Raw genomic sequence first — 27,130 nt, forward strand, 5'->3', positions numbered from 1 at the left:
AGACATCGCAAACTGCAACTCAGACGGGTTTTGCACTCGGAACCGTTAGGACCTACAGAGTTAGAACGCGAGCGCGCGCGATCGTACGATTCCACCTTTCAAGAAGGTGTGCACACCTCGCAGAGGTCAGTGAACTTTGTGTGAAATCTCGATCGAGCATCGATCATCGATCATAATCAAACAAAAGTGCGTGAACCGTTGTACCATCATCCATTCGCTCAATCTTTTCGATCGACAAGTGGGACGAATACGTAACCAAGTTCATCGAGATCACCGAATCGGCTCGAAAACCCTCAACCATGCCGGAGTTTGTGATTGAAAAGCGCAATATTCCAGTGCTGACGATCGCGTCCAACGATGGCCCATCGGGAGGATCGACGGGCGAAAATTCGCTCGGCTTTCGGATCACCGGCGGGGCCGACTTTGAAATGCCCATAACGGTGTTTCAGGTGAGAAGATCGCGAGTAGCGGGGAGCATCGTCGCGCAAACATCTGTTTTCGGTCGTCGTCGTCGCATTCGATCCCGGCTCTAATCCCAGAGGAATCGAGGAATGGTTAAAAATAGAACGTCGACGTCATCGGTGCGTTTGAACGCACGCACGCACAGTGGGCAGTGACATAACCTAGGATGCAACAATGTACAGTGGTGTAGGGTACGGTTTTGCATGCAAGATTGCGTGCAAGTTGGCGCAGAGTCAGCGCCCGACGGCGCTTCGTTCGTTCGTACGAGAAGGTTGGAAAGAGGGGATTGGAACGGGGATCTGTGATTGCGGAAGTTCCTGACCTACCGTAAGAGCGTAGGTTTGATGTTTACGAGATCAATGCAAGGTGGTTGGTAGTGTGTTGATTGGTTTTGGTAAATTGGAACCATTTGTTTTTTTTTTTCTAACGTAAACAATTACTGCCGTAAGCAGAATAGACTGCTTGCGTGAAAAACCACATTGGCCCAATTACATTGTTTTGCTTGATTTGGTTGACGTTATGTGAGTCCTTTCTCTGTGATCAAAAAAGCAACAACCAAAAATATGAAATATGAAGAAGCAAGTCATGGGTGCAACATATCAATTTAGAAAGGGTTGTCAAATCCATTAAACATCAGTACCGTCATTACACAGTACAGTACATTATTATTATTGTTATTTTCTGATAGATTTAGTGTCATCGGCAAAGTTATGGGTTGTGATTAGGAATATTCGGAACAATAAACTTGTTATCACAAAAACTCGATTTTGACCAACTTTAACCTTTTCTTTTTTATATTTGTTTTTAGAGTATAATGACAAGTTTTGAGTTAAAGGGTATAACCACAGAGTGGACGTTTAGTTTTTCGTCAAGTGAAAAGAAATTAATTTTTAGAAAGTGTTGAAAATTTACGCTTCCAAAAAATGCACTGTTTTCGAGAAAAACCATTTTTATAGGTTAAAATTTTCAGAAAAAATCTATTTTTTTATTTTTATAAATCGGGGCAAATTCTTACATGTTTGGCAGGTCAAGCACTCGCTCCCAACTCCATCCAATTTGCTGATTTTCACTATTCAAACAACTTATTTGTTAACAATTTTAGTATAAATTTGCTTGCTCCTTCCTATTGAGCTATTTATCACTCGATTTCAGTTGAAAACGCTTTTAAGAGCTGTAATTGAACGTCAAAGTGCTGATATGCCAACACTAGAGGCAGGATGGAATTAGATGCTGTTCCTCTAGTGTCTCCCCTCGTCCATTTGGGGGGGAAAAATTTGAAGTACCGTAAACCGAGGTGACTTTGATAGGATTTCAATTTATTTTTGGAATATTTCCCAACTGGAAAGGTTTTTCTCAAGATTATTATTTTTAAAACATGTACTGGGGTAGGCCACACATAGTTCATGCACTATTTCTGAAAAAAGTTATTATTCTATAATGTTCAGAAAAATAGTTACGTTAAAAATTCTCATTTTAAATTCCGGGGTGACTTTGAAGTCACAGATTTTCCTGTTAAAATCAGATTATAGGTGGTCAAACTTCATTTTTACGTTAAACGAACCATCACTAAGGTTGATGATATAGTTTTCAAGAAAAAAAATCAATGTTTATATTAAGTTAACTAAGTTTTAAGGCTTTTTAACAAAATACTTATAAATTTTAGGTAAAGTTACTAAAAAGTCGGAATTTTGCCTGAAATTCGTTAAATCTAGTATTGTTCATAAAATTATCGATTTATATTACATTTTAAACTGAATTCGCAGCACGAATCACAAGTTTTCACATTTCATATGAAATTTGTTCAACTGAAATTGCCTATACATTTGGAGATTTTTTTAAATTATGTTTCATAAACGCATATTATTTAATATTAACAAAATTAGTTTACCCTTCTCCTTGTTCAAAGAATCCGAAAATGTATTGTATTTTCCAATTCAAAATCTAACTTTTTAAACCTTTCAAAATGTTATAAAAAGTTCTTCTTGAGTACTTTTCTACCATGGTCAGTATGGTTTCGAACCATTCCGTACGCATTTAATTTGTACTCTTCATTTTGCGGAAAAATCTCAAACCTATCAAAGTCACCCCGTTTTACGGTATTTGACTAGCTTAGAAGTTTGTCTACTATTTTCCATTTTGGACGTTGTTGATAAAACCTTTGAATTTTTCTCAGTTCTACCACAGACAACAGACGTTTGGGCTCGATTCCACCCTTGTGTAAAATATTGCAACGGTTTTTTTAGTTGTGGCAATCCATTGGTGGCGCTGCCGTCGCTGTCAAAATATCGCACATTGCCCGCTGTCAAAATATCGCACATTGCCCGCTGTCAAAATATCGCACATTGCCCGCTGTCAAAATATCGCTTTCCGCTTGCTGTCATTTTCCTTCCACCAGGTTTGTTGATTTACGTAAATTTTAATCGCTTGTTTTTAGTGTAATTTTTATTTGATTTGCAGAAATGGGACGAAAGTGTGAACATTATACTTGCCGTAATCGGCAAGGTATTAACACAGACAAATCCTACTACACCTTTCCAAAAGATGAGATATTGTAAATAATTATTCAAGTGAGTTTTTAAAAGAAACTAATTCGATGATTTCCGCAGATGCAGAAGTTGGGTGGAGATGTGTGGATCCCCTGAGGCCATGGCGATTCTGGAGGAGTTTGGGATTGGAGCATTCAAGGCCAAGTTGGTTTGCTCGGATCATTTCCCTCTGCGTGCTTTCAAAAACAGCAATGATTCCAGCAAAGGGTAAATTTTGCAGAATGTATTTATTCATTCAATAATTTGGAAAAAAAATGAATTGCAGATTGTTACCAGGCGCAATCCCGGAGTTCAATCCGGCGAACACTGCCACCAGCATGATCATTTCGATGACCCAATCTCCGGCACTAGTCACCTCGGCTCGTTGCCCATCCAGTTCGTGCGCGGGAGCAAAGGACCTGGCGATCGAGCCGGAGTTCGACCAAGCGATCGGTTTCTCAGAAACGATGGACACGGAGCTCGGAGTGGATAGCTGCGCCTACCGGATGTTCATCCAAGATCATCTGGCTTCGTCGTCGGCGATCAACGCTGCTCGTTGTCCACCCAGCTCCTCCACGGGAACAAAGGACCTGGCGATCGAGCCGGAGTTCGACCAAGCGATCGGTTGCTCAGAAACGATGGACACGGAGCTTGGAGCGGACAGCTACGCCTACCTGATGTTCATCCAAGATCATCTGGCTTCGTCGTCGGCGATCAACGATGCACGTTGTCCACCCAGTTTCTGCGCGGGAACCATGGACTTGGCGATCGAACCGGAGTCCGACGCTAACCGGACGATCACTCTGCCCAGACCAACTTCGTTGCTGCTGGCCCACGCAAACGCGTCGTGTGACCAACTCGGGTTCTGCTCAGAAACGAAGGACACGGAGCTCGAAGCGGACTGCAGCGCCAACCGGATGCTCAACCAAGAATATCTCGCTTCGTCGTCGGCGATCAACGCTGCCTTGTCACCAAATCAATCCCAATTCGATGAAATTGAGCATATCGATGACAGTGATTACGATAACTATGTGACATTAACTCAAGGAAACTGTAAACCGGAACTGACCATTGACGACCCAACAACTCCAGATCGAAGACAGCTGAAGCAAGAGCTGCGTATTTCGAAACACCAGATCGAGACCGAGAAGAAGAAGAGAAAACGGACGAGCCGTCGGTTGTTCGTCTCAGAACAAACATCAAAGAGGAGGCTTTTAACGGTGAACCGACTGAAAGTTGAGAACAGTAATTTGAAGAAAAAGTTGAAGCAAGTCCAGAAGGCTTCATCTGAGGACGAAAAGTTGGGTAGGCGGGCAAGAAAAAATCCGGTAATCCTGGACACGTTGCGAAATGCCGGCAAGTCCGCACATGGCAGACGGTATAGTCGTGCTACGATAAAGTTTGCCTCAGGGCTTTATCTAAACGGACCTCGCTCGTATCGGCACTTGAGAAAAACAAATGTATTGACGCTCCCGCACAAGACCACTGTTCACCGGTTTAACCGGGACACGCGGTTGGGCGCCGGCATTAACAGGACGATCGTGCGCAAAATGGGACAACGGACGAAGAAGATGAAGCCCCGTGACAAAGTTGTGAGTGTAGCGATAGACGGCATGTCCATTCGTGCGGATCTGACATATTCGGCAAAAAAAGACGAGTTCTTTGGCTTCCCGTGTGATGGCGTGAGAAGGAGAATTGAGCGAAACGATCCGGAGCGTTTGGCGACCGAAGCCGTAGTTGTTATGGCATCTGGTGTCTACCGACAGTACAAACAGGTAGTAATAATAGTTTTGTTTTGGGAATTTAATAATTTTTATTAAAATACTTTTTTAGCCGTTTGGGTACGTGCTGGCACACAACACTATGAACAGCAAAGCCCAGTTGAATTTCTTGAAGAAGTCAGTACGGAGCCTCCGGGAAATTGGACTCAGACCGATTTCTGTTACAATGGATCAGAGCAGCACGAACACAAAAATGTGCCGAGAAGCTGGTGTAAAGCGCGACCGCCCATTGCTTAACATCGACGATCAGCCAGTAGCAGTGATCTACGATCCTCCCCATACAATCAAGAACGCTAGAAACGCTTTGTTCAAGTACAACGCAGTTTTTGATGGAAAGATCGCTTCGTTCTCGCACATTCGAAAATTATACAATAAGGACATGGAGGGAGCATTGAGACTTGTCCCAAAACTTACTCAGAAAAGCCTGTTCCTCCCGCCGTTTTTAAGCATGAACGTGGCCTTGGCTGTGCGTGTTTTGAGCGCATCGACTGGCGGTGGAATCAGATACTACGTGCAAACTGGTGATCTAACCGAAGAGTGCCTGCACACAGCTGAATTCGTCGAGTTTCACGACAAACTGTTCGACGTAATGAACTCCAAGGAAAAGTATGCGGATTCGGTCGGAAAAGTATGCTTTTTAACTATTTGTTTTATTTTAAAAGAAATATTGAAAGTTTTCCCTCTTTTTTTACAGCCATTCCGAACACCAATTTCCGAAGGTTCAATCCATCATGACTTTATGCGTGCCGCTCTTCAAAAGTTGAAAAATATGTATTTCGTACCCAACACGTGTTTCAACATTGAAGAGGTATATTTTGAAATTTTAATCAATCAAACTTTTGCGAACTATGAATTTCTTTAAACAGGCCGAGGAAGCAGCCAAAACCTTGAAGAGCTCCCAGCGAAACCCACCCTATTTGAGCGGAATGATTCAAAACATTTACGCAATACTTTGGATATGGAACAAATTGAGAAGCGACTATGGATATTTGTGCACTAATCCGTTGGATCAAGACAAATTGGAAAATTTTTTCTCGGAAGTACGACGACGAGGCGGGTTCAACGTTGCACCGAACGCGTTCGAGTTTGCGAGTGCCTTCAAATACGGCTCAATCGAGGCTGGTAACAACACAGGAGTATCAGGAAAAAACTGCCAAGACGATGGGTGCGTCTCGATTCTCGGCGAGGAAGACATGGAGGATGTTCCATTTGAAGACCCGGTTGAATTCAACTACGATTTTGAACCTGTCAACGAAATCACCAACCTCGAAACGACTACCAAAGAAATGAATGCGTTGGTGTTCATAGCAGGTGCTGCAGTTCATGCACTCCTCATCAACAATGCCGCAAGAAGTTGGTTACAACAGAGGCCACTGTGGCCGATAACGACGACTACCTTTTTTGCAAAATTAAGGCCACTTTCTCTAAACGATCTGTTACACTTCCCAACAACTTTCTGTACGAAATCGTGGTCCTTGTGTTTGCCAGCTTTAAGTGCAAATTTCGGAAATTTTTGTACGAGAACCGCAGGAACGTGAAACGGCGGCTAAGGGCGTATGTGAAATGGTCTGATTTTGAAGGAATAATTTGTCGTCGGTGCTTCGATCGTCTTATTGACTACATCATCAATACTCTCATCCAGGCATTCCTCCGTGAAGTTCGTCACAAGCGCAAACAAGCTGAACAAAAGAAAAGGAAGTGGGGAAAGCGAAACCGGAAGGCTGTTTGCTTGGATCTGCCTTAAACACTTAGTTTGTACTCTCTCAATGAATAAACCTTAAGCATTTCTTGTTAAAACATATTTAAAATGTACTTTACTACCTTTACAAAACTTCTACACTATTAAAATCTTCGTCCACCTTCTTTACACGACGGAGAGTACGTCATCGCTGCGGTCGAACTCGAAGACTGCAAGCAGGACATCGTGAAGCAGTCCCTGGCGCATCTGCCTATCACGTTCAAGATGGTCCAAGGCGGAACGAAAGCAGATCCGGTGCTCAAGCAGGTGATCTAATTCGTACAGACGGGTTGGCCAACAAACAGGACCGACCTCACCGATCAACACGTGCAGCAGTTCCACCAGCGCAGAGTTAGTCTATCGTTGGTTTCCAACTGTATCATGTACGGAGAGCAAACGGTCATTTCAGCTAAGTTCCGGGACACGTTCAAGCGCACACTGAAGAAAATAACCGCGGGGGAGAGGCCCTCCGTCAAGCCATCGACACTTTTCTGAATTTTCGCGATTTTTTTCTGATTTGTCGGGTTCGGGTTTCGAGTTTTCCAGTTGCCAACGGATTCACTTCCTGCTCCGTTCAACCACAGACAACAGACGTTTGGGCTCGATTCCACCCTTGTGTAAAATATTGCAACGGTTTTTTTAGTTGTGGCAATCCATTGGTGGCGCTGCCGTCGCTGTCAAAATATCGCACATTGCCCGCTGTCAAAATATCGCACATTGCCCGCTGTCAAAATATCGCACATTGCCCGCTGTCAAAATATCGCTTTCCGCTTGCTGTCATTTTCCTTCCACCAGGTTTGTTGATTTACGTAAATTTTAATCGCTTGTTTTTAGTGTAATTTTTATTTGATTTGCAGAAATGGGACGAAAGTGTGAACATTATACTTGCCGTAATCGGCAAGGTATTAACACAGACAAATCCTACTACACCTTTCCAAAAGATGAGATATTGTAAATAATTATTCAAGTGAGTTTTTAAAAGAAACTAATTCGATGATTTCCGCAGATGCAGAAGTTGGGTGGAGATGTGTGGATCCCCTGAGGCCATGGCGATTCTGGAGGAGTTTGGGATTGGAGCATTCAAGGCCAAGTTGGTTTGCTCGGATCATTTCCCTCTGCGTGCTTTCAAAAACAGCAATGATTCCAGCAAAGGGTAAATTTTGCAGAATGTATTTATTCATTCAATAATTTGGAAAAAAATGAATTGCAGATTGTTACCAGGCGCAATCCCGGAGTTCAATCCGGCGAACACTGCCACCAGCATGATCATTTCGATGACCCAATCTCCGGCACTAGTCACCTCGGCTCGTTGCCCATCCAGTTCGTGCGCGGGAGCAAAGGACCTGGCGATCGAGCCGGAGTTCGACCAAGCGATCGGTTTCTCAGAAACGATGGACACGGAGCTCGGAGTGGATAGCTGCGCCTACCGGATGTTCATCCAAGATCATCTGGCTTCGTCGTCGGCGATCAACGCTGCTCGTTGTCCACCCAGCTCCTCCACGGGAACAAAGGACCTGGCGATCGAGCCGGAGTTCGACCAAGCGATCGGTTTCTCAGAAACGATGGACACGGAGCTCGGAGTGGATAGCTGCGCCTACCGGATGTTCATCCAAGATCATCTGGCTTCGTCGTCGGCGATCAACGCTGCTCGTTGTCCACCCAGCTCCTCCACGGGAACAAAGGACCTGGCGATCGAGCCGGAGTTCGACCAAGCGATCGGTTGCTCAGAAACGATGGACACGGAGCTTGGAGCGGACAGCTACGCCTACCTGATGTTCATCCAAGATCATCTGGCTTCGTCGTCGGCGATCAACGATGCACGTTGTCCACCCAGTTTCTGCGCGGGAACCATGGACTTGGCGATCGAACCGGAGTCCGACGCTAACCGGACGATCACTCTGCCCAGACCAACTTCGTTGCTGCTGGCCCACGCAAACGCGTCGTGTGACCAACTCGGGTTCTGCTCAGAAACGAAGGACACGGAGCTCGAAGCGGACTGCAGCGCCAACCGGATGCTCAACCAAGAATATCTCGCTTCGTCGTCGGCGATCAACGCTGCCTTGTCACCAAATCAATCCCAATTCGATGAAATTGAGCATATCGATGACAGTGATTACGATAACTATGTGACATTAACTCAAGGAAACTGTAAACCGGAACTGACCATTGACGACCCAACAACTCCAGATCGAAGACAGCTGAAGCAAGAGCTGCGTATTTCGAAACACCAGATCGAGACCGAGAAGAAGAAGAGAAAACGGACGAGCCGTCGGTTGTTCGTCTCAGAACAAACATCAAAGAGGAGGCTTTTAACGGTGAACCGACTGAAAGTTGAGAACAGTAATTTGAAGAAAAAGTTGAAGCAAGTCCAGAAGGCTTCATCTGAGGACGAAAAGTTGGGTAGGCGGGCAAGAAAAAATCCGGTAATCCTGGACACGTTGCGAAATGCCGGCAAGTCCGCACATGGCAGACGGTATAGTCGTGCTACGATAAAGTTTGCCTCAGGGCTTTATCTAAACGGACCTCGCTCGTATCGGCACTTGAGAAAAACAAATGTATTGACGCTCCCGCACAAGACCACTGTTCACCGGTTTAACCGGGACACGCGGTTGGGCGCCGGCATTAACAGGACGATCGTGCGCAAAATGGGACAACGGACGAAGAAGATGAAGCCCCGTGACAAAGTTGTGAGTGTAGCGATAGACGGCATGTCCATTCGTGCGGATCTGACATATTCGGCAAAAAAAGACGAGTTCTTTGGCTTCCCGTGTGATGGCGTGAGAAGGAGAATTGAGCGAAACGATCCGGAGCGTTTGGCGACCGAAGCCGTAGTTGTTATGGCATCTGGTGTCTACCGACAGTACAAACAGGTAGTAATAATAGTTTTGTTTTGGGAATTTAATAATTTTTATTAAAATACTTTTTTAGCCGTTTGGGTACGTGCTGGCACACAACACTATGAACAGCAAAGCCCAGTTGAATTTCTTGAAGAAGTCAGTACGGAGCCTCCGGGAAATTGGACTCAGACCGATTTCTGTTACAATGGATCAGAGCAGCACGAACACAAAAATGTGCCGAGAAGCTGGTGTAAAGCGCGACCGCCCATTGCTTAACATCGACGATCAGCCAGTAGCAGTGATCTACGATCCTCCCCATACAATCAAGAACGCTAGAAACGCTTTGTTCAAGTACAACGCAGTTTTTGATGGAAAGATCGCTTCGTTCTCGCACATTCGAAAATTATACAATAAGGACATGGAGGGAGCATTGAGACTTGTCCCAAAACTTACTCAGAAAAGCCTGTTCCTCCCGCCGTTTTTAAGCATGAACGTGGCCTTGGCTGTGCGTGTTTTGAGCGCATCGACTGGCGGTGGAATCAGATACTACGTGCAAACTGGTGATCTAACCGAAGAGTGCCTGCACACAGCTGAATTCGTCGAGTTTCACGACAAACTGTTCGACGTAATGAACTCCAAGGAAAAGTATGCGGATTCGGTCGGAAAAGTATGCTTTTTAACTATTTGTTTTATTTTAAAAAGAAATATTGAAAGTTTTCCCTCTTTTTTTACAGCCATTCCGAACACCAATTTCCGAAGGTTCAATCCATCATGACTTTATGCGTGCCGCTCTTCAAAAGTTGAAAAATATGTATTTCGTACCCAACACGTGTTTCAACATTGAAGAGGTATATTTTGAAATTTTAATCAATCAAACTTTTGCGAACTATGAATTTCTTTAAACAGGCCGAGGAAGCAGCCAAAACCTTGAAGAGCTCCCAGCGAAACCCACCCTATTTGAGCGGAATGATTCAAAACATTTACGCAATACTTTGGATATGGAACAAATTGAGAAGCGACTATGGATATTTGTGCACTAATCCGTTGGATCAAGACAAATTGGAAAATTTTTTCTCGGAAGTACGACGACGAGGCGGGTTCAACGTTGCACCGAACGCGTTCGAGTTTGCGAGTGCCTTCAAATACGGCTCAATCGAGGCTGGTAACAACACAGGAGTATCAGGAAAAAACTGCCAAGACGATGGGTGCGTCTCGATTCTCGGCGAGGAAGACATGGAGGATGTTCCATTTGAAGACCCGGTTGAATTCAACTACGATTTTGAACCTGTCAACGAAATCACCAACCTCGAAACGACTACCAAAGAAATGAATGCGTTGGTGTTCATAGCAGGTGCTGCAGTTCATGCACTCCCTCATCAACAATGCCGCAAGAAGTTGGTTACAACAGAGGCCACTGTGGCCGATAACGACGACTACCTTTTTTGCAAAATTAAGGCCACTTTCTCTAAACGATCTGTTACACTTCCCAACAACTTTCTGTACGAAATCGTGGTCCTTGTGTTTGCCAGCTTTAAGTGCAAATTTCGGAAATTTTTGTACGAGAACCGCAGGAACGTGAAACGGCGGCTAAGGGCGTATGTGAAATGGTCTGATTTTGAAGGAATAATTTGTCGTCGGTGCTTCGATCGTCTTATTGACTACATCATCAATACTCTCATCCAGGCATTCCTCCGTGAAGTTCGTCACAAGCGCAAACAAGCTGAACAAAAGAAAAGGAAGTGGGGAAAGCGAAACCGGAAGGCTGTTTGCTTGGATCTGCCTTAAACACTTAGTTTGTACTCTCTCAATGAATAAACCTTAAGCATTTCTTGTTAAAACATATTTAAAATGTACTTTACTACCTTTACAAAACTTCTACACTATTAAAATCTTCGTCCACCTTCTTTACACGACGGAGAGTACGTCATCGCTGCGGTCGAACTCGAAGACTGCAAGCAGGACATCGTGAAGCAGTCCCTGGCGCATCTGCCTATCACGTTCAAGATGGTCCAAGGCGGAACGAAAGCAGATCCGGTGCTCAAGCAGGTGATCTAATTCGTACAGACGGGTTGGCCAACAAACAGGACCGACCTCACCGATCAACACGTGCAGCAGTTCCACCAGCGCAGAGTTAGTCTATCGTTGGTTTCCAACTGTATCATGTACGGAGAGCAAACGGTCATTTCAGCTAAGTTCCGGGACACGTTCAAGCGCACACTGAAGAAAATAACCGCGGGGGAGAGGCCCTCCGTCAAGCCATCGACACTTTTCTGAATTTTCGCGATTTTTTTCTGATTTGTCGGGTTCGGGTTTCGAGTTTTCCAGTTGCCAACGGATTCACTTCCTGCTCCGTTCAACCACACCAGCGATAGCTTATCTCCATGCCGAGGTTACGATAGTTCATCTTTCTCCGACTAAAATTGCTGAAAAATAAACCACGATAAAAATTTGGGTTCTTATTCAAACCATATTTAATTCACCACATCTGTTACCAGCCTCCTCGTCTAGTCCAATTCGCAGACAAGGTCAATCATCTCGTTTTTAGCCTGCTGCACCCCGGAGGTGGCTTTAATTTCACTAATTGCCCAGAAATGGCCACACCAACATTTTCTTGAGTACAGCGGGGAGATTCCGATGGTACCTCAGGAGGTCTGGGGACGGTTTTGCTGTCGGTGCCTGTCTCGTCGCATACTTTTGAGAAAAAAACAATTTCTTTTTTGGTTTTGTTTATAAACACAACCATCGAGAATTTGACAGCTCAAGTGCTACAGGGGTTGCTGTGTTGAGAAAAGCATCAAGCTATACTTTTGTTTAAGATTGATTATATTATTTTAAAAAAATAGTTTAAACTGTTTTAAAATCGCGTAGATAAATAAGTTAGATAAATTTTTTAAAGTATAAAAATTTAATCTTTACGTATTCACATTTTTTTTAAATATAATTAAAAAAACATATTTTTTATATTTCAGTGTGATGCATTTTCAAACACACCTTCTCAGAAAACCATCATGGCTGCTTTAGAGAGTGGCAATAGGCTAATAGATGGCGCTAGTTGATTAGTGTGATTGGCAGCCATGTTTTTACACACGATTTTTAAATTATTTTGTTCTAGCCGCTACGTCTGTTGTCTGTGGTTCTACTCATTCAGCCTTCAATTGTCAATCGATGATATATTGGAAACTATTGATCTGATTTTTAATGTTAGAAAGTAAAACTCGAATGACATATTCACAACCTTCTAAAAGCAGTAGTTTTTTTTTCAGATTTTTAAAATCATACATTTTAAAAGGGCCAAATACTTAATTCGATTTAACTCCATTTTTGTTTCCCTGAAATATCTTGACGTTCACCGAAGGTTTCTTGAGAACTTCGGAAAAATCGAAACACGGACAACATTTTAATAGGTATAGCTTGTTTTCTCAATTTTAAAATCAAATTTTAGTCGAATTTGAGTGGTTGATTGCGTGTTGCATTACCAGATGCACCAGATGCAAATTACTTTAGAGTGTTTTAGGGTCATATTTTACCCTAACGATTTAATTATCCGAAGTGAAATGTAGTTGAGTTATGCCTATAATTATTTTAATGTGTTAAAGCACAGGTGGTTATGTCATTGACATGACCAGAATGACTAATATTATCTAAAACCTCGTATTTTCTTACCTTTATTGCCCAAACTAGACAAATGTTGCCAATCAGCAAAGTCGAAAGAGTACTACATAATTCTCGTTGCCAAAAATAATTAAAAATATTGAGTTTCTTCATGTTTTGAAGCATTGCTTTGCATTTTCAAAATAAAAGCAATCAATAACGACAATAAGTGTGCGGAAACTGTCTCGCGACGTTCCGTCACCATTATGTCAACCACTCCGGCGGCCGACACTAGCGCCGTATAACCAACGCACTGACCAACCAGCCGGTCAACGCGGGAGCACACGCCGGTCTGAACACACTGATCGAACGTGACACTGATGATGTTTATGATATTTAAATTTAGACACCCAAAGTAGTAGACCAGCTGTTTTTCCGAGGAGTTGTGTCATAATATTTGCTTTTAAAATTTTCGGGAAATTAAGCGTTACGCAAAGAAATGCAAAACTAATTTTGACGCCGACTTGAAGTGATTTAGCCGGTACTGATCTTCAATCTCCCCTCTGACGTCACGACGATATAAAATATTTCTCAGACTTAAACAGACCACGCTGGTTGGCAGTGTGTGTTGGTAATTTTACTTGAACAAATTTCGAGAGACGATCTTTTTTTTTTAAATATGAAAACCCATCCATCCGCGCCGCTCTTGAAGCAAACTCTTGGTGGTGGGGTGACGACGACGACGACGATGGGTCCCGGGATCTCGGGTCAGTTTCGCGTCTATTGTTCAGCTGAACACATCTTGATCCTCGTTCCGCCGAAACCGAGATCGTTCCGGATTTTAGTCCTTTTCGAGAAGTAATACAAGCGGGTGGAAGAATTTGATAGCCTACTGTTTGGCTAAGCTCTAAACTTGAGATGGCCCTCGAGGAACCGAAGTTGGCCGATGGAGAGCCACAGGAGGGAACACCCGGTGATGACGTAACGACGACCGAAACCGGAGTCCACGGAAAGCGCGACGATGCTCCCGACTACTACAAGCGGCCCAAGTTCAAGCGGAACATCATTCCGTTCGGCACCGAAGATCTGTCCGTGCGGGTCATCCGTGAACGCTTTCTCATTCCGGACCAGGTCAAGGAGGGCAGCGCGGCGGCCAAGGCGGGCCTCAAGTTGGGCGATCAGATCGTCACGATCAATGGGGCGGACGCGTCGGCGATGCGCCTGGCCACGGCCGAATCCGTCATCAAGCAGGCCGCCGACCAGCTGCAACTCGTGGTGACCAAGTAAGAATTGTTTCCTGGAATACCGACCGTAATTTAAACCTCAAAACAGCCTAAAACACTTGAATCAAATGTGTAAGTGTGTGTGTTGTGTGAATTTATTGTGAGCGTGAAAATGAAGAAAAATGTGGTTCAAGAGGTTATTTTTAAAAAGCGAAATTTTTATATCAACTTATTTTCCTCTGAAGCGCTCTGATTGTGATAGGACAGAGCGACAATTGCAAGCACGGTCAGAAAAAAATGTGAACGTGAATGTATGTGTGGATGTTTCGAAATTTTGTGCCCGTTGGCCTGATTACGACGGATGATTGAGGAACAACTTTGCTGTGACCCTGGGCGTGATAAAAGAAGAACACAAGAGGGTACCATACCGATTGATGTTGAAAGATTAGAAATTGTTTATTAAATATAATAATTTGACGTATTGCACGTTGAAGATTAAGTAGTAAGTACTATTAGATAATACATACCGAGCAAATGTTTTATTAGACCTTCAACAGGAAAAATATTTATAATATATTTAGAGTTTTGTTTGAAAATGTCCAATAAAAAAAATTTCTAAATTTTCAATACCCCTGACTCAAGGCGGTTTTAAAAACACCCATAAATCAAAAAAAATGTTTACCAGACCTCTAATAAAAACTCAAGATATTTATTCTTTTGGGAAGTATTTAACATATTTTTAACAATAATATTTTTTCAGTATCAACTGTCAGGAATTTTTTTTTCATTAACTGGAATTTGCTATTACTTTCACTGTGTAAAAGAACTTATTGACCAATTTTTTTTTCTTTGGACAGGCCCTATAAACATATGGAAAACAATAGTTTATAGGACCATTAAAAAAAAAAACTCAGGAACTTTTGAATTCAGTGGAGCTGTTTGTTTAGAAATGCAGATCCAAACATTTATGTTTGCTTTCGAATGATGAAGGGATGGCAACTTATAACTATATTTATCTTTCTATTGATCTCCATGACAGATTAACTGATTGATTCATTTAAAGGAAAAAACGTGACTTAATCCACCCTTAGGTGGTTGGTGCCTTCCTCATATTTAGAGGGTAATGCTATCCAAAAGAGATACAAAAGGGCGGACCTTTCAGTGTTCTATCAACTTGATTCATTATTCATACCATCAGATTGGGTAGTCATATTTTCATAATTCAGGGCACTAATGTGCTTGTAACTTTTGATAGGGTTGTCAGATCTTCAATTTTTTGAACTCGTTGAAAAGGTCTTCTAATTACCTATCCAACGTCAGGTCGCAAGATAGATCCGGACAACGTTTTCATCAAATTATCTGAGAGTCGGCCTCTAAAAAGCTCATAAATAACACTTAAGTGATTATAACTTTTAATAGGGTCGTCAGATCTTCATTCTTTTGAACTCGTTGGAAAAGTCTTTTGACCTTTCTACCTTTCTAAAAATGTATAACATGACGGGGTTTCTTACAAAACCACCCTTTTTACAATCGTTTTTTATCATAACTTTTGAAGTACTTAACTTAACTTTAAATTTACAATATCGACTTATGAGACCCCAAGACGGATCGAATGATACCAAATCGGTCCAAATCGGTTCAGCCAGTGCCGAGATAATCCAGAACATTTTTTTTATCAGCATCCCACCACACACACAGATATTTGCTCAGAATTTGATTCTGAGTCGATATGTACACAGAAAAAAAAATGATGGTAATATTCATCAGGAAATGGTGACAGAACTTGTGGCAAAAAAATGTGTAATATTACATCAGGAATTGGTAAATTTTCATCAGTTTCTGATGAATATTCATCAGGTTCACATTTTTACACATTTTTTGAGTAATATTACTCAAAAATTGAGTAATATTCAACCTGCCAAATTTTCAACAATCCAAAATTCAACTTTTTTTTTGCTGTGTAGACAATAAGGTGGGTCTCGGAGGTCAAATTAAGAATTTCGTTTTTCGAGTGATTTTATAGCCTTTCCTCAGTAAGGTGAGGAAGTCAAAAAGGCAGAATCAGATTCAACGGGAAAAGTTACATGGACAATTTATGAATTTCGTTAGGGTATCTCGAAAAAGTACAACTTAAATTTAATGCACCAGGTTGCGTTCAACAGGGGAGCACTACAGATGCTAAAAAACTCAGACAGACTCTTTGTTTACACTTCGACATTGGCCCACTTACATTGTTTTGCTTGATTTTGCAATGTTTGCGAGTTTGCCGCTAACAAGTTTGCGAGTTTGGCAAACTCTCAAACACGAAAAAGTGCGAGTTTGTTTGTCATAGTCTAATACCTCCTTAAAAGTTCCAAAGAGATTACCTTTTTATAAAACTAGACCCGTGAATTGCTACGCTAAAAACTTTTTTTTAGGATTTGCTCTGATTGTTTTGATAAAATAAGTCGTAGCAGGTGAAATTGCGAGGCAAAATTTATGTGTCTTCGACAATCTTGAGAAAAAAAATCCACAAAGTTGGGAAGTTCTAGCACAACAATTTAATAGGGTCATTGTCGAAGTGTAAACCAAAAGTCTATCCAGCTCCTAACGTAAACACCTACTGACGTGAGCAGGATACGCCCTTTGTTTACATTTCCACATTGGCCCATTACATTATTTTGCTTGGCCCTTTCTATTTGCAACAACTCTTCTAAAAATACTAAAACTGATAAATTTCACATTCTGACAAGATTTTGAAAAAATTGTTCCTATAGAATTAATCTGCTAAGTAAGAATCTACTTTTATATTTGTTTTGAAAAGTTTTACATTCGTGTATGAGAACATAATCTTTGACGAACATATGTGTTTCGGCTTTGACCACAGAGACAAAAACTTCAAACTAAATTTATATTAGCCTTGTGAATTTTTGAACTCTTGGGAAATATAAAAATTACACTCGAAATTCCGATTCCGATTTTATTTTGTCAAAGAGACTCCCCCGTTTCTTCCCTTCACCCAAAAATTCTACTTGCGAGGGTGGAAGCAGCTTTATCGCCATCCCCCAAACAACAACTTCAATCGCAGCACTTACCCCTTCCAGCATGAGAATATCGTTAACCTGGAAAGAAAGCGAGAGGAGGGTAAAATAAGTTTTCCGATTGTTTCTGTTCGCCTGGTAGCCACTTTCCACAAACAGGTGTATATGTTGTTTAGAAAAATGCCGATCAAAAGGTAAAAAGGAGAGAGGGAAGAAAAGGGAGCAGCTTGGAATCAATCCCCCACCTGTAGCGCACATCTTGGCGTCACGTGCAACAGGTGAACAGGAAAAGCAAAACCAGACAGCTTGGCGCTTAGAAACTGAAGTAGACAAGCACACCTGTCCGTTAAATTACGTGACATGGTGACAATTTAGACGGTTTTCTTGGCGAACTGGATCAGCTGTTCGGGGCACCCATTCATATTTTCTAAGAGTTTGTCAAATATATTGATACAATCTTTAAAGATTAAATTACGTGTTTCGATGAAAAAAAAAATCAAAAAAAGTCAAATTTATCACATTTTTGACGAGCGACGACCGGCTTGAAATCTCGAAAAGCATCTCGTAAAAAGAAAAAAACACACAGTGGAAAAACGATCGTTCACAGTCTATTTTCAAACCGCCTGACGATCGTTTCGCAATTCATTTTGGTTGGTTGGTCGTCGTCCTCTCTAGAAGAAATACGAAACGGCCGGCGAACAAAAAATAAATGCAAGTTCGTAAAAAAAAATAAAGAAGAAGACTCGGGTTAGTTTTCAAAAGGTCGTAAGCGCCAGTTGTTCAAAATTTAGTTTTTGGCACGGTTGCACTCTTCTAACACACTACTAACGATCCACTCGAGCAGAATTTCCAAAAAAATTAATTTAAACAAAAATATCGCCCACATATAAAACGTCGAATGTGCTTTTCATATGGAGAAGTCACATACGTCCTTGGTGATGCAAGGTCGTAAGTACTGGTAATTTCAAAAATGTACTTACGCTCATAGGAAAAGGACGTAAGTTCAATAATAATTGCTTAATTATTGTGGGCCCATGAGTTTTTACGAAAAAAGATGAATATTTGTTATCTCGTTAAATACATTGCGCTGATTATATGACCTAAAGGATGCGCGAAGAATATTTTCCAATTTGCCAGCCAGCAAAACGAAGTTTCAGTCGTTTATTCCGGCAGAGACGGCTAGCTTCCCCCAAAATCATCATTTTGTGTGGCAGCCGGAATCAACACAAAATCAAGATGCAGAATCTGTTCAGGAACGAGCTATAATGACCGCATCCATCTTATCACGCATAAACGCCCTCTGAAAACTCCAGGAACCCCGAGCCTCCTATGGACCGAGGTCCTATGGACCACTGAAGGAAAGATAAACAAATCAGTGGTAATTCGTCATTTTGTTCGTGCTCTCAGCTGGCGTATGAGCCAACGCGAGAGAGGGAGAATAAAATCTGTCAGTTGGACTTTTCTCCTCTGCGATGTTTTCTCTCAAACTCCTCCAAAAACACAAAACATCGACTGCTCTCTTTGCGGGGGGTGTTGAAACGATGTTTAAAATTAGAATGTTTGATTTAAATGTGTTTTAATCACAAAATAAATAAATTTTGCCAATGGTTGTATTGTCATTCTTACTCAAAAAAAGTCCCAAGTACAGGGACGTATGAAACAATTTGCTCATTTAAAAGGTCGAATCAACCTGGTGTGATAAAACAAGGCTAAAACACACATAAATAGCTAATTTTTTTTATACACTTGATATGGCTACCATAGCTTATAGTCAAAGCAATGATTTTGACTAAACATATGCCTTTGAAACCCTCTTACATATTAATAAGAATTAAAATAATGGTCAAAAACTTGTTCATCGTTTTTCTCCACTTGAGGGGTTTGGCTTTTAGGACGTTTTGAAAACTAACCCGAGAAGAGTTCACAGGTTCACAGAGAACAACTAGAGTCGACGTGCTGTGTCTGTCTGTATCTGTTTGTCTTGTTTGTGACCGACCAGATGTAAATATTTATACAGGATTTTCGATGGTGGGTGGTTTATTTTATTACCCACCGGATCGACTCTGAGGTGGACTTATTGCGTTTCGGGAAAATTTTCACCCATTTTTGGTGGACAGATGGGCACGTGTGAACAGCTGAAAGATTTGGTTCTAGATAATAAACATTGCATTTTTTTGTTGTTGACCTTGGACTGTGTTTTCTTGTAAACTCGCATCATCAAAATTCTCCGACTTAGCTAAAATTTCCGTCCTAACTTTTCAATAGGACGTAACCTAGCTTGTTTTTGCCTAAGTTTATTAATCATTGTTTTGCAAGATCTAAAAGCATTCTGTTTTTAAAATTTATTTGAACTAAGGTGTTTATAATTTGGGTTTTATTAAATCTCAATTACATCTACAATTATAAAATTGGTATTTTTGAAGCATGTTTTTGATATGATATTTAACTTTTAATAACTGAAATTGATCAACTTTCTCTTGTGAAGCACGTACACCCAAAGTTAAAGAACAAGGGGATAGTCCTCACGAAAAGAAACGTGAGGAAAGTGCTATTTTGCGAGAGTATAGTCCTCTCACGTGTTCATTCGTTCATTGGAACAGTTCATCCTATTGAGTGGCTTATATTGACAAATGACCGCCACTTAGTCCCCTAACCATGGTGGCCCATACGGCAAAGGCACGGTTCAATATGCCGAAGGTCTTGGGTTCGAGTCTCGGAACCGGTACTTTTTTTGATAGATGAACTTTTTTTGAACTTGAACCCATGAGTAAAGTACTCTCGGTAATTTCGAATTTATCTCTCCGTCCGCACACAGTACCATTTTACTACCGAATCGTGCGCTTTATCCTCTCGTAAGCCGATGCCCAGTTCTGGGTGTAGTAATTAAGTGACCGTTGAAAAAGTAATGTCAACAATTTAAAAATAAATGCAGGAAGGGAAGGGGAGAGGCGACTGTCAAAAATATTTTTAACGGCCTGTTAAGGGACCATCCATAAACCACGTGGACACTTTTTTTGGAAATCTCAACCCCGCCCCCTCCCCTCCGTCGTGGACAATTTCTATACAAAAAAAAAACCTTTTTGTATGGAGCGTGGAAAGCTACAAACGTCCCCCTAAAGTGTCCACATGGTTTATGGATGGTCCCGTAATGTATATTTACATAAAAAGGCTTCTTTCGAGCTAAGGCACAACATGTTCCAAATTTACTTGACAGTACAGCCGATTTATTAAAATCTAGATGCTAGAAAAATGTTTGCAATTCTAAAGTTCTACAAAAATGTTGAAAATTGCACCGCAAAAAAATCCGAGCGTAAAATCGCATGCAAAAGCTTGCACATTACTGCCGTTTTACGCATAATTGTCCTATGTAATTTTTGGTCGATTCTGACTTTTTGTCATTTTTAGGTTAGTTTGACGTTTACTTTTCGAAAAACACATAAAATCTAGTGCTTTGTTCGGAAATCGTTGAAAACAACACCAAGTCCGTTTGTCCCATCGTTGTACTTCTACGCATAATTGTCCCACCATGTATTTTCTATCACGAAATTATCAGTTTTACGAAGTATTATGTCTTGTTTACCTATCGTATGCTTAGCAACACAAAAAAGGGTCGAAAAATTTCAATCGCGTTTTTTCTCAGTTGCACTTTCCTGAATGGACAATTATGCGTAGAACGGCAGATTACCTTTGGGAGAAAAGTAACTGAATTTATAGTTTTTGCCAACCTCCTGTGGCCGAATGGTTACGGGTTTCGCCTCATAAGCGGAAAGTCATGGGTTTTTCTCAGGGTGGCAGCCTTAGGTTTAAGTTCAGAGGTAGCAGCAACCGTATGAGTATAAAACGGTTGCTTCACGTGCTCTTCTAGCATGTGATCAATCTTGGGATATTCCTTTGCGCCTCTTCCCAAAATACTTTCCTCGTGTCTTCGCATGTAAATAATGCCCAGCCGATCGGTATTGCACTGCAGTCCAGTCGCTTTGTCCAGATCAGAGCAAAGGGAACACCGCAAAAGTAGCACCGCAAAAAGACAATTGTCTTTACAAGACCCCGCGCGGCAAATAATAGCTGCTGGGAAGAGCTTGAAAAATGACACGAAAAAATTGTCACCGCGGTTCTAGCAATACATAGCGCACAAGGCACAAGGAATGGAGTTTACAGCATCTGGATTGAACAGCACTATTCCTCTCAATAGGAACTGTGTTATAGATCTGGAATGCTTAATAACAGTAAAAATGGGTAACACGATACAATAGTCCTTGTAATCAGGATTCCGTGTCTTAATACTCAAACAGAAAAAAAAATACACAATATAGTTGCAACCGACGGGATTCAAACCCATCCTTCAGACCAGCCTTTGTCCGCTCGGCTATCAGTCCAATGGCAAGTGAGGAATAAACGCAAACACAAGCTTGGCATTTAAGTCAAGTAGATTTCCTAAACTTATGGGCTACATATACCTGAGTGTAGTATTACATAAAATTTCTTCAAATAATACAACATTTATTTTACACTTAGGCCTTTTACACGCAGTTGAAATCAGACCGTCGAAAACGTAGAGAATTACTCATATCAAGACAATACTGAAATCGTATGATTCGATCCAGTCCAAATGTTAAATTTGTAGACAATTTGAGCCTTAAAAATGGCAAAATCGAAGGTTACACAGCTAAAAAAGTAGTAATCCAGCTGCATGTAAAGGGCGTGGGTGTAAAATAAATATTGCATTATTTTATGCAATTTTATGTGATTTTACACCCTGAAATATGTAGCCCATCAGTATGGGAAACCTACTTGACCGAAATGTCAAGCTCATATATGCGATTATCCTACCTACTTTTCATCGGTCTGATGGCCGAGTGGGCTAAGGCGCCAGTCCTTACTGTTTGTGCTGGGTTTGAGTCCCGTCGGTAGCAACTTTTTTTTGTGTTTGCAAAAATTGTACATGCAGTGTGTGCATGCTTTTGCATGCGATTTTACCATCGGATTTTTTGCTGTGTATTTTTGCAATTTTTTCCTTCTCTGTCCAATTCGTTCTCCTTAGTACCAGTAAACCCTCTCCCCTATTTGAACAAATCAGCTGTTGAAAGGTAGTCCATATCTCAGCTCAGGATAACAACTGCACCAATGTAATTGTTAAAGCAACCTAATAAAATTCTGTAATTTCTGTAATTCTGTAATTTCGGAATACATTCGTCCGGCTTCAGCTGAAGATTCATGCTGTCCCATGTTGCATGTTCGAGTGTAGACCTACGGAAAACCTTGCCGCGAGGAGAGGTGAGTGAGAAGTACACGAACCACCTACGACATAATTCCTCGGGCGGCCCAGGTCAACTCGAAGTTACCCCAGGCACCCCAGTGCAGGACACATTGGGGGTAGAAAGCGGATAGATATTTCAGTGAATACAATAATTTTTTTTTTTTTTTTTTTTTTTTTGGGAGGGTAATCCAGCCGCACATCGTTGATGTCGAAACCTCTAAACTGGGCCCTCGTCCTGTCACGTCCGTCAGTAGTCTTGTCGTACATTACAACTAGAATCAGATCTGCCAATGAATTAGTACACTTCGACCAAATAAACACTGACGCTGTATGGATCTGACTCTAGAATAAATGCACAGTTGTGTGTTATTCATAAGTCCAAAATGTTCAATTATTCATATAAGTCCAAATATTCATTTGCGGATAACTACCTAACTTGAATTGAATACAAGGTTTAAAGTAACCTATCCAAAAGCTACTTTTATCTCAAACCCCCGACATTTTAATTAATAGCCAAAAAATCAAGAAAGTTTCTGTTAAAACATGTCTGGCTTCTAATAAAAAAAAAACAAAAACAAAATAATAGATTAAAAGTTCATATTTTACAAGTCGTGAATTGAAAAAGAGACGACCATTTGATCGTCAGAATTCCAGTAGATCCTCAATTCGCAACAATGGTCGATACAATCATAATCCGACAACCGTTAGTTCAACAGATCAACGAATTTAGTCCGATATCATTCCACTACTGATTGATCGAGACTCTATGGAAATTTTGACAAATCAGAATGGTTTTTATGCTACTCAAATGAAAATCACCGATTCTGACAGAATTACTAAATTTACTACTAAATTTTGCCCCTAAATAACTAAAGGCAAAGTATAAAAAGTTGATATTTATAGTTAAAATCCTAAATTCTACAAAAACTTTTTTTTAAGAAACCCGCATCCTAACCTGACACCCACATTAAGATAGGGAAAAATCACATATGTACCGGTTCATTGTACAAATGTGATATTTCCACTATCGGAGAACCTCCTTGTCTCGATGACAGCTTACCGGCCATCGATTAAGCCCTGAGACTGCGCCAAAGTGGGTTCTCGCAGCATGAAGTGGTGTCCATGTGTAAAAATGGAAGCTTCAGCAATATACTGAACACTTCGATTTTAATTCCACATCGAATCAAATCATACTCTTTGTCAAACAAGCATCAAACCTATGACACTCATTATGACAAAGCCCAGGGAGATATTTCAGTGAATACAATAATTATGACAATATAGTTTCATATAATCCCTATTCCTTGATCTTACCTTTTGACACTATCAAACCTAGCAATATTACTATTGCATCTTACCATTCCCTTTTGATAGTGTCAACTTCAAACCTTCATCCATTGTGCAATTAACACATAATTTCCGCTATATTCTTCATGCGGAATCGTCGTCTACTTTCTTCGCCTTATTATCACTGAACCACGGCGCGATATTGTTCTCACATTTTTGAGCTTCAACGACCGATTGTTATTCACGCACTTATAAAAATACTTGTTCTGTTTCGCGGCTTTGTGAAAAATACACGTGTGTTGGCTTATACAATGACTTTTTTGGTCATCGTATGCTCGCAAGGTACATGAAAGAGAAAAAGAGAAAAAATGGGATAAGTACAATGTAAAATAAAATCGAACATTGAATAACAGACTAACACATAAAGAAAGAATAAAGAAACCTTATTTTGCAACTAGACAGAACTACCAACTTGTAACGAGAAGTTTACAAGATAACAACTGAAGTTGTGAAATATGGGACAGGACAAACAAACTAGAATAGTTAATATATATAGTAAAACAGATTGAACGTACCTTTAATCATATTAATAACAGTTATGCCCAAATTTCTTACCAAATTTTTTCAGCAGTTACATTTCTACAATAATGTATTGCGATTCCAAGATTTAAGAATAGAGTAGTTAAAGTTTGTGAGATAAGGGACAAGTTATAGCAATAGCAAAATAAATAGATGGATAGATTTTACTAAATTTTATCTTAAAATAATAGGAAAAATCTAGCCTGTTTTGAAAATAGCCAATGCACCAATTGCAAACATACAGCATTTCACGCTCACACCGTATGGAGTAAGTGTGATAAACTATATGTCGACATTCGGCGCATCACCTTTTTCAAAATACAGGAAATGATAGAAGGAAGGCTCCATTATGTAGAGCGGAAGGCTTCTGCAACACTTAGAACTCAGAACAGGCATCCTCTGAAATAAGAGAAAGACAAATATTAAAATTGTGGTATTATCACTAAATCCTATCATCCTTTCACCCCCAAGACATGGTCTATCCTTCGTGCCTTCGTGTCTTGGGTGATGGCGAATTCTACCTTCTTCAATGATCTTCGGACCACCTCCAACTAGAATTCACAACAGGACCTCCCTCGGCTCCAGTTTACAACATGACAGCGACGAGAACACAGCCGAATGGGAGTTGACAGTATTAAATGCATGCTATACCCTTTGCTTTGCTGGATACTTACTAATAGCAAAGGGCGAGAGTCCTGCGACTCTCAGCAATCATGAATACTGCCCATTTGCCACAATTGTTAAAGCAACCTAATAAAATGAAATGAAATGAAATGACAAATGCACAGCAAAAAATCCGATGGTAAAATCGCATGCAAAAGCATGCACATCACCTTCGTCAAAATAAACATTTAATATTACACACTGCATGTACATTTTTTGCAACCAAAAAAAAGTTGCATCCGACGGGATTCAAACCCAGCACCATCAGTAAGGACTGGCGCCTTAGCCCGCTCAGCCATCAGACTGATGAAAAACTATAACGCATATATGAGCTTTACATTTCGGTCAAGTAGGTTTCCCATACTGATGGGCTACATATTTCAGGGTTTAAAATCACATAAAATTGCATAAAATAATGCAATATTTATTTTACACGCAGCTGGATTACTACTTTTTTAGCTGTGTGGCAAAATAAAAATCTAAAGTGGTGCACATAAAGCAATTCAAAAAATGTGTTTAACTGGTTGCGAATGTATCACCTAAAAATGAATTTTAAAAGTGTTTAAAAGAACTTTTAAAAAATATTATTATTATTTTATCAAAAATTACCCAATAATTTTACGTTTTATTTCACCTAGGGACGAAGAGGAAACCAAGGACCCCCACTCGCCGGCGGCCGACGCCGAGCAGAAGCCGAAGGAGACCCGCGAGATCACGTTCGCAGGTAACGACCCGAACGACGGCTCCGATGTCACTAACAATCCCCACGCCCCCAAGCACAAGCCCTCCGACGACGCCGAACGTGGTACGTAAAATAATACCCGCAAAGTCACAGACAAATGGACAAATCGGTGTCGAATCAACCCCATCTGGTGGTGCATTTTAGAACTACATTTGTCTGCGACTTTCGCAATGGCTAATCCTCTGTACACTAACACTGTTTCCTTCTGTTTTTCTCTCTCTCTCTCTCTCACACACCTGCTCCGCTTCTCTCTGGCCTGTTCCGTCCCCGAACCAACCCCAGAGCACTGGATTCAGCCGCCGGAGCGCAAGGTGTGGCATCCGATCGTGTGGCAGCAGCCGCCGCCACCGATTCCACCGGATGTGTACGGCAAGGACGCGCCCCACCAGCGGCTGATCAAGAACATCCGCCGACTGCTGGTCGAAACCAAGGCCAAGCCGGAAGAGCGCCAGAAGCACATCGAGCACATGATGCTGTCCCTGCCGTCGGGACCGCGGCCAAAGAGCGACGACGACGAAGAGGAAGAGCCGAAACCGGTTCCGAAGCCGAAGAAGAAGAAGCGCTCCAAGAAGAACGGCAAGGGACGAAAGCGCACCGAAAGTGAAACCTCGGACGATTCAATCTCCCACAAAATCTCCGTGTCGGCCACCAGATCCAAAACGATCCTCGAGGAACCCTAGAGGGAGGAGATCTATCATCAAAAAAACATACATCAACACTAACCCAAATACATTGACGCGAATTCATTAGCTAGGTTATGTTAAAATAATTAAACGCACACACACACACTCACAAAGAAACAAAACATCACACTAACACAAAACGCGCACTGACACCGACACGTACACATTACTTATACAAAAGGCACGACACTGAAGGAGAGAACAATAGGGAAGAAAGAAAGTTCGAAAAAAAAGAAACAAAACAAAAAAAACGAGTAAACAAATATTTTATTATTTAATCACTTTATTTATTCAGCACGGAACAGGTTTGATGAGAGAGAAGCTTACTGTGGAACCCTTCTTGATTAAAGTGTTCTATTGTTTTATTTAACCGGATGGGAGAAAAAAAAAGAGGAAGAAATACAGGTCGTGGAAATGCCGGCTCACATCTCTGTTGTTATTATTTCTATTTTGCTGTGAACAGTGTTTATCAAGCTATTGTTACCAAATATAAAACTGTATCGTTGCTTCGCAACATAACAATTGTTTAGCGAAATGTACTTAACTTCTACCAGAATCCCTATTATTGAGTAATAAAATGTGGTTGTTTAACAAAAAGACAAACAGAAACGTGTTTGTGTTAATTGAAATATCCTTTACTTATATATTTGTTTAGATGCCCTGATTAAAATTAATAAATTTATACAAAAAGAGTTCTGATGGTAAGTAATATTAATTAAAGAAATGTGAAAATAAAAAAAAA

At 41.1% G+C, this 27,130-nt stretch overlaps 2 protein-coding genes across 3 annotated transcripts in view; one reads left to right on the plus strand and one right to left on the minus strand.

Annotated features, from left to right (window-relative positions):
• LOC6032691 overlaps positions 1-27,130 on the minus strand; it is a 79,796-nt gene that overhangs the window by 49,700 nt on the left and 2,966 nt on the right. The gene's annotated exons all lie outside the window — the stretch shown is intronic.
• On the plus strand, positions 15-26,991 carry LOC6032688 (PDZ and LIM domain protein 7). Of its 2 annotated transcripts, XM_038249848.1 has the most exons (4): positions 15-449; positions 14,066-14,217; positions 25,602-25,768; positions 25,988-26,991. In XM_038249848.1, the coding sequence occupies exons 1-4, from the start codon at positions 300-302 to the stop codon at positions 26,383-26,385; spliced, it is 867 nt and encodes a 288-aa protein (XP_038105776.1). In that variant the 5' UTR covers positions 15-299; the 3' UTR covers positions 26,386-26,991. The 2 variants fall into 2 exon arrangements, with proteins under 2 accessions (XP_038105776.1, XP_038105775.1); XM_038249847.1 differs by lacking the exon at positions 15-449 and having other exon boundaries at positions 13,692-14,217.

This window comes from Culex quinquefasciatus, chromosome 1 (genome assembly GCF_015732765.1).
Source record: "Culex quinquefasciatus strain JHB chromosome 1, VPISU_Cqui_1.0_pri_paternal, whole genome shotgun sequence".
Classification (NCBI taxonomy): Eukaryota; Metazoa; Arthropoda; class Insecta; order Diptera; family Culicidae; genus Culex; species Culex quinquefasciatus.

Coding starts and splice junctions, on each gene's coding strand:
- LOC6032688 (XM_038249847.1), top strand. CDS start 13,853: ATGGCCCTCGAGGAACCGAAGTTGGCCGATGGAGAGCCACAGGAGGGA. Junction 14,218..25,601: donor CTGCAACTCGTGGTGACCAA/GTAAGAATTGTT, acceptor TATTTCACCTAG/GGACGAAGAGGAAACCAAGG. Junction 25,769..25,987: donor CTCCGACGACGCCGAACGTG/GTACGTAAAATA, acceptor AACCAACCCCAG/AGCACTGGATTCAGCCGCCG.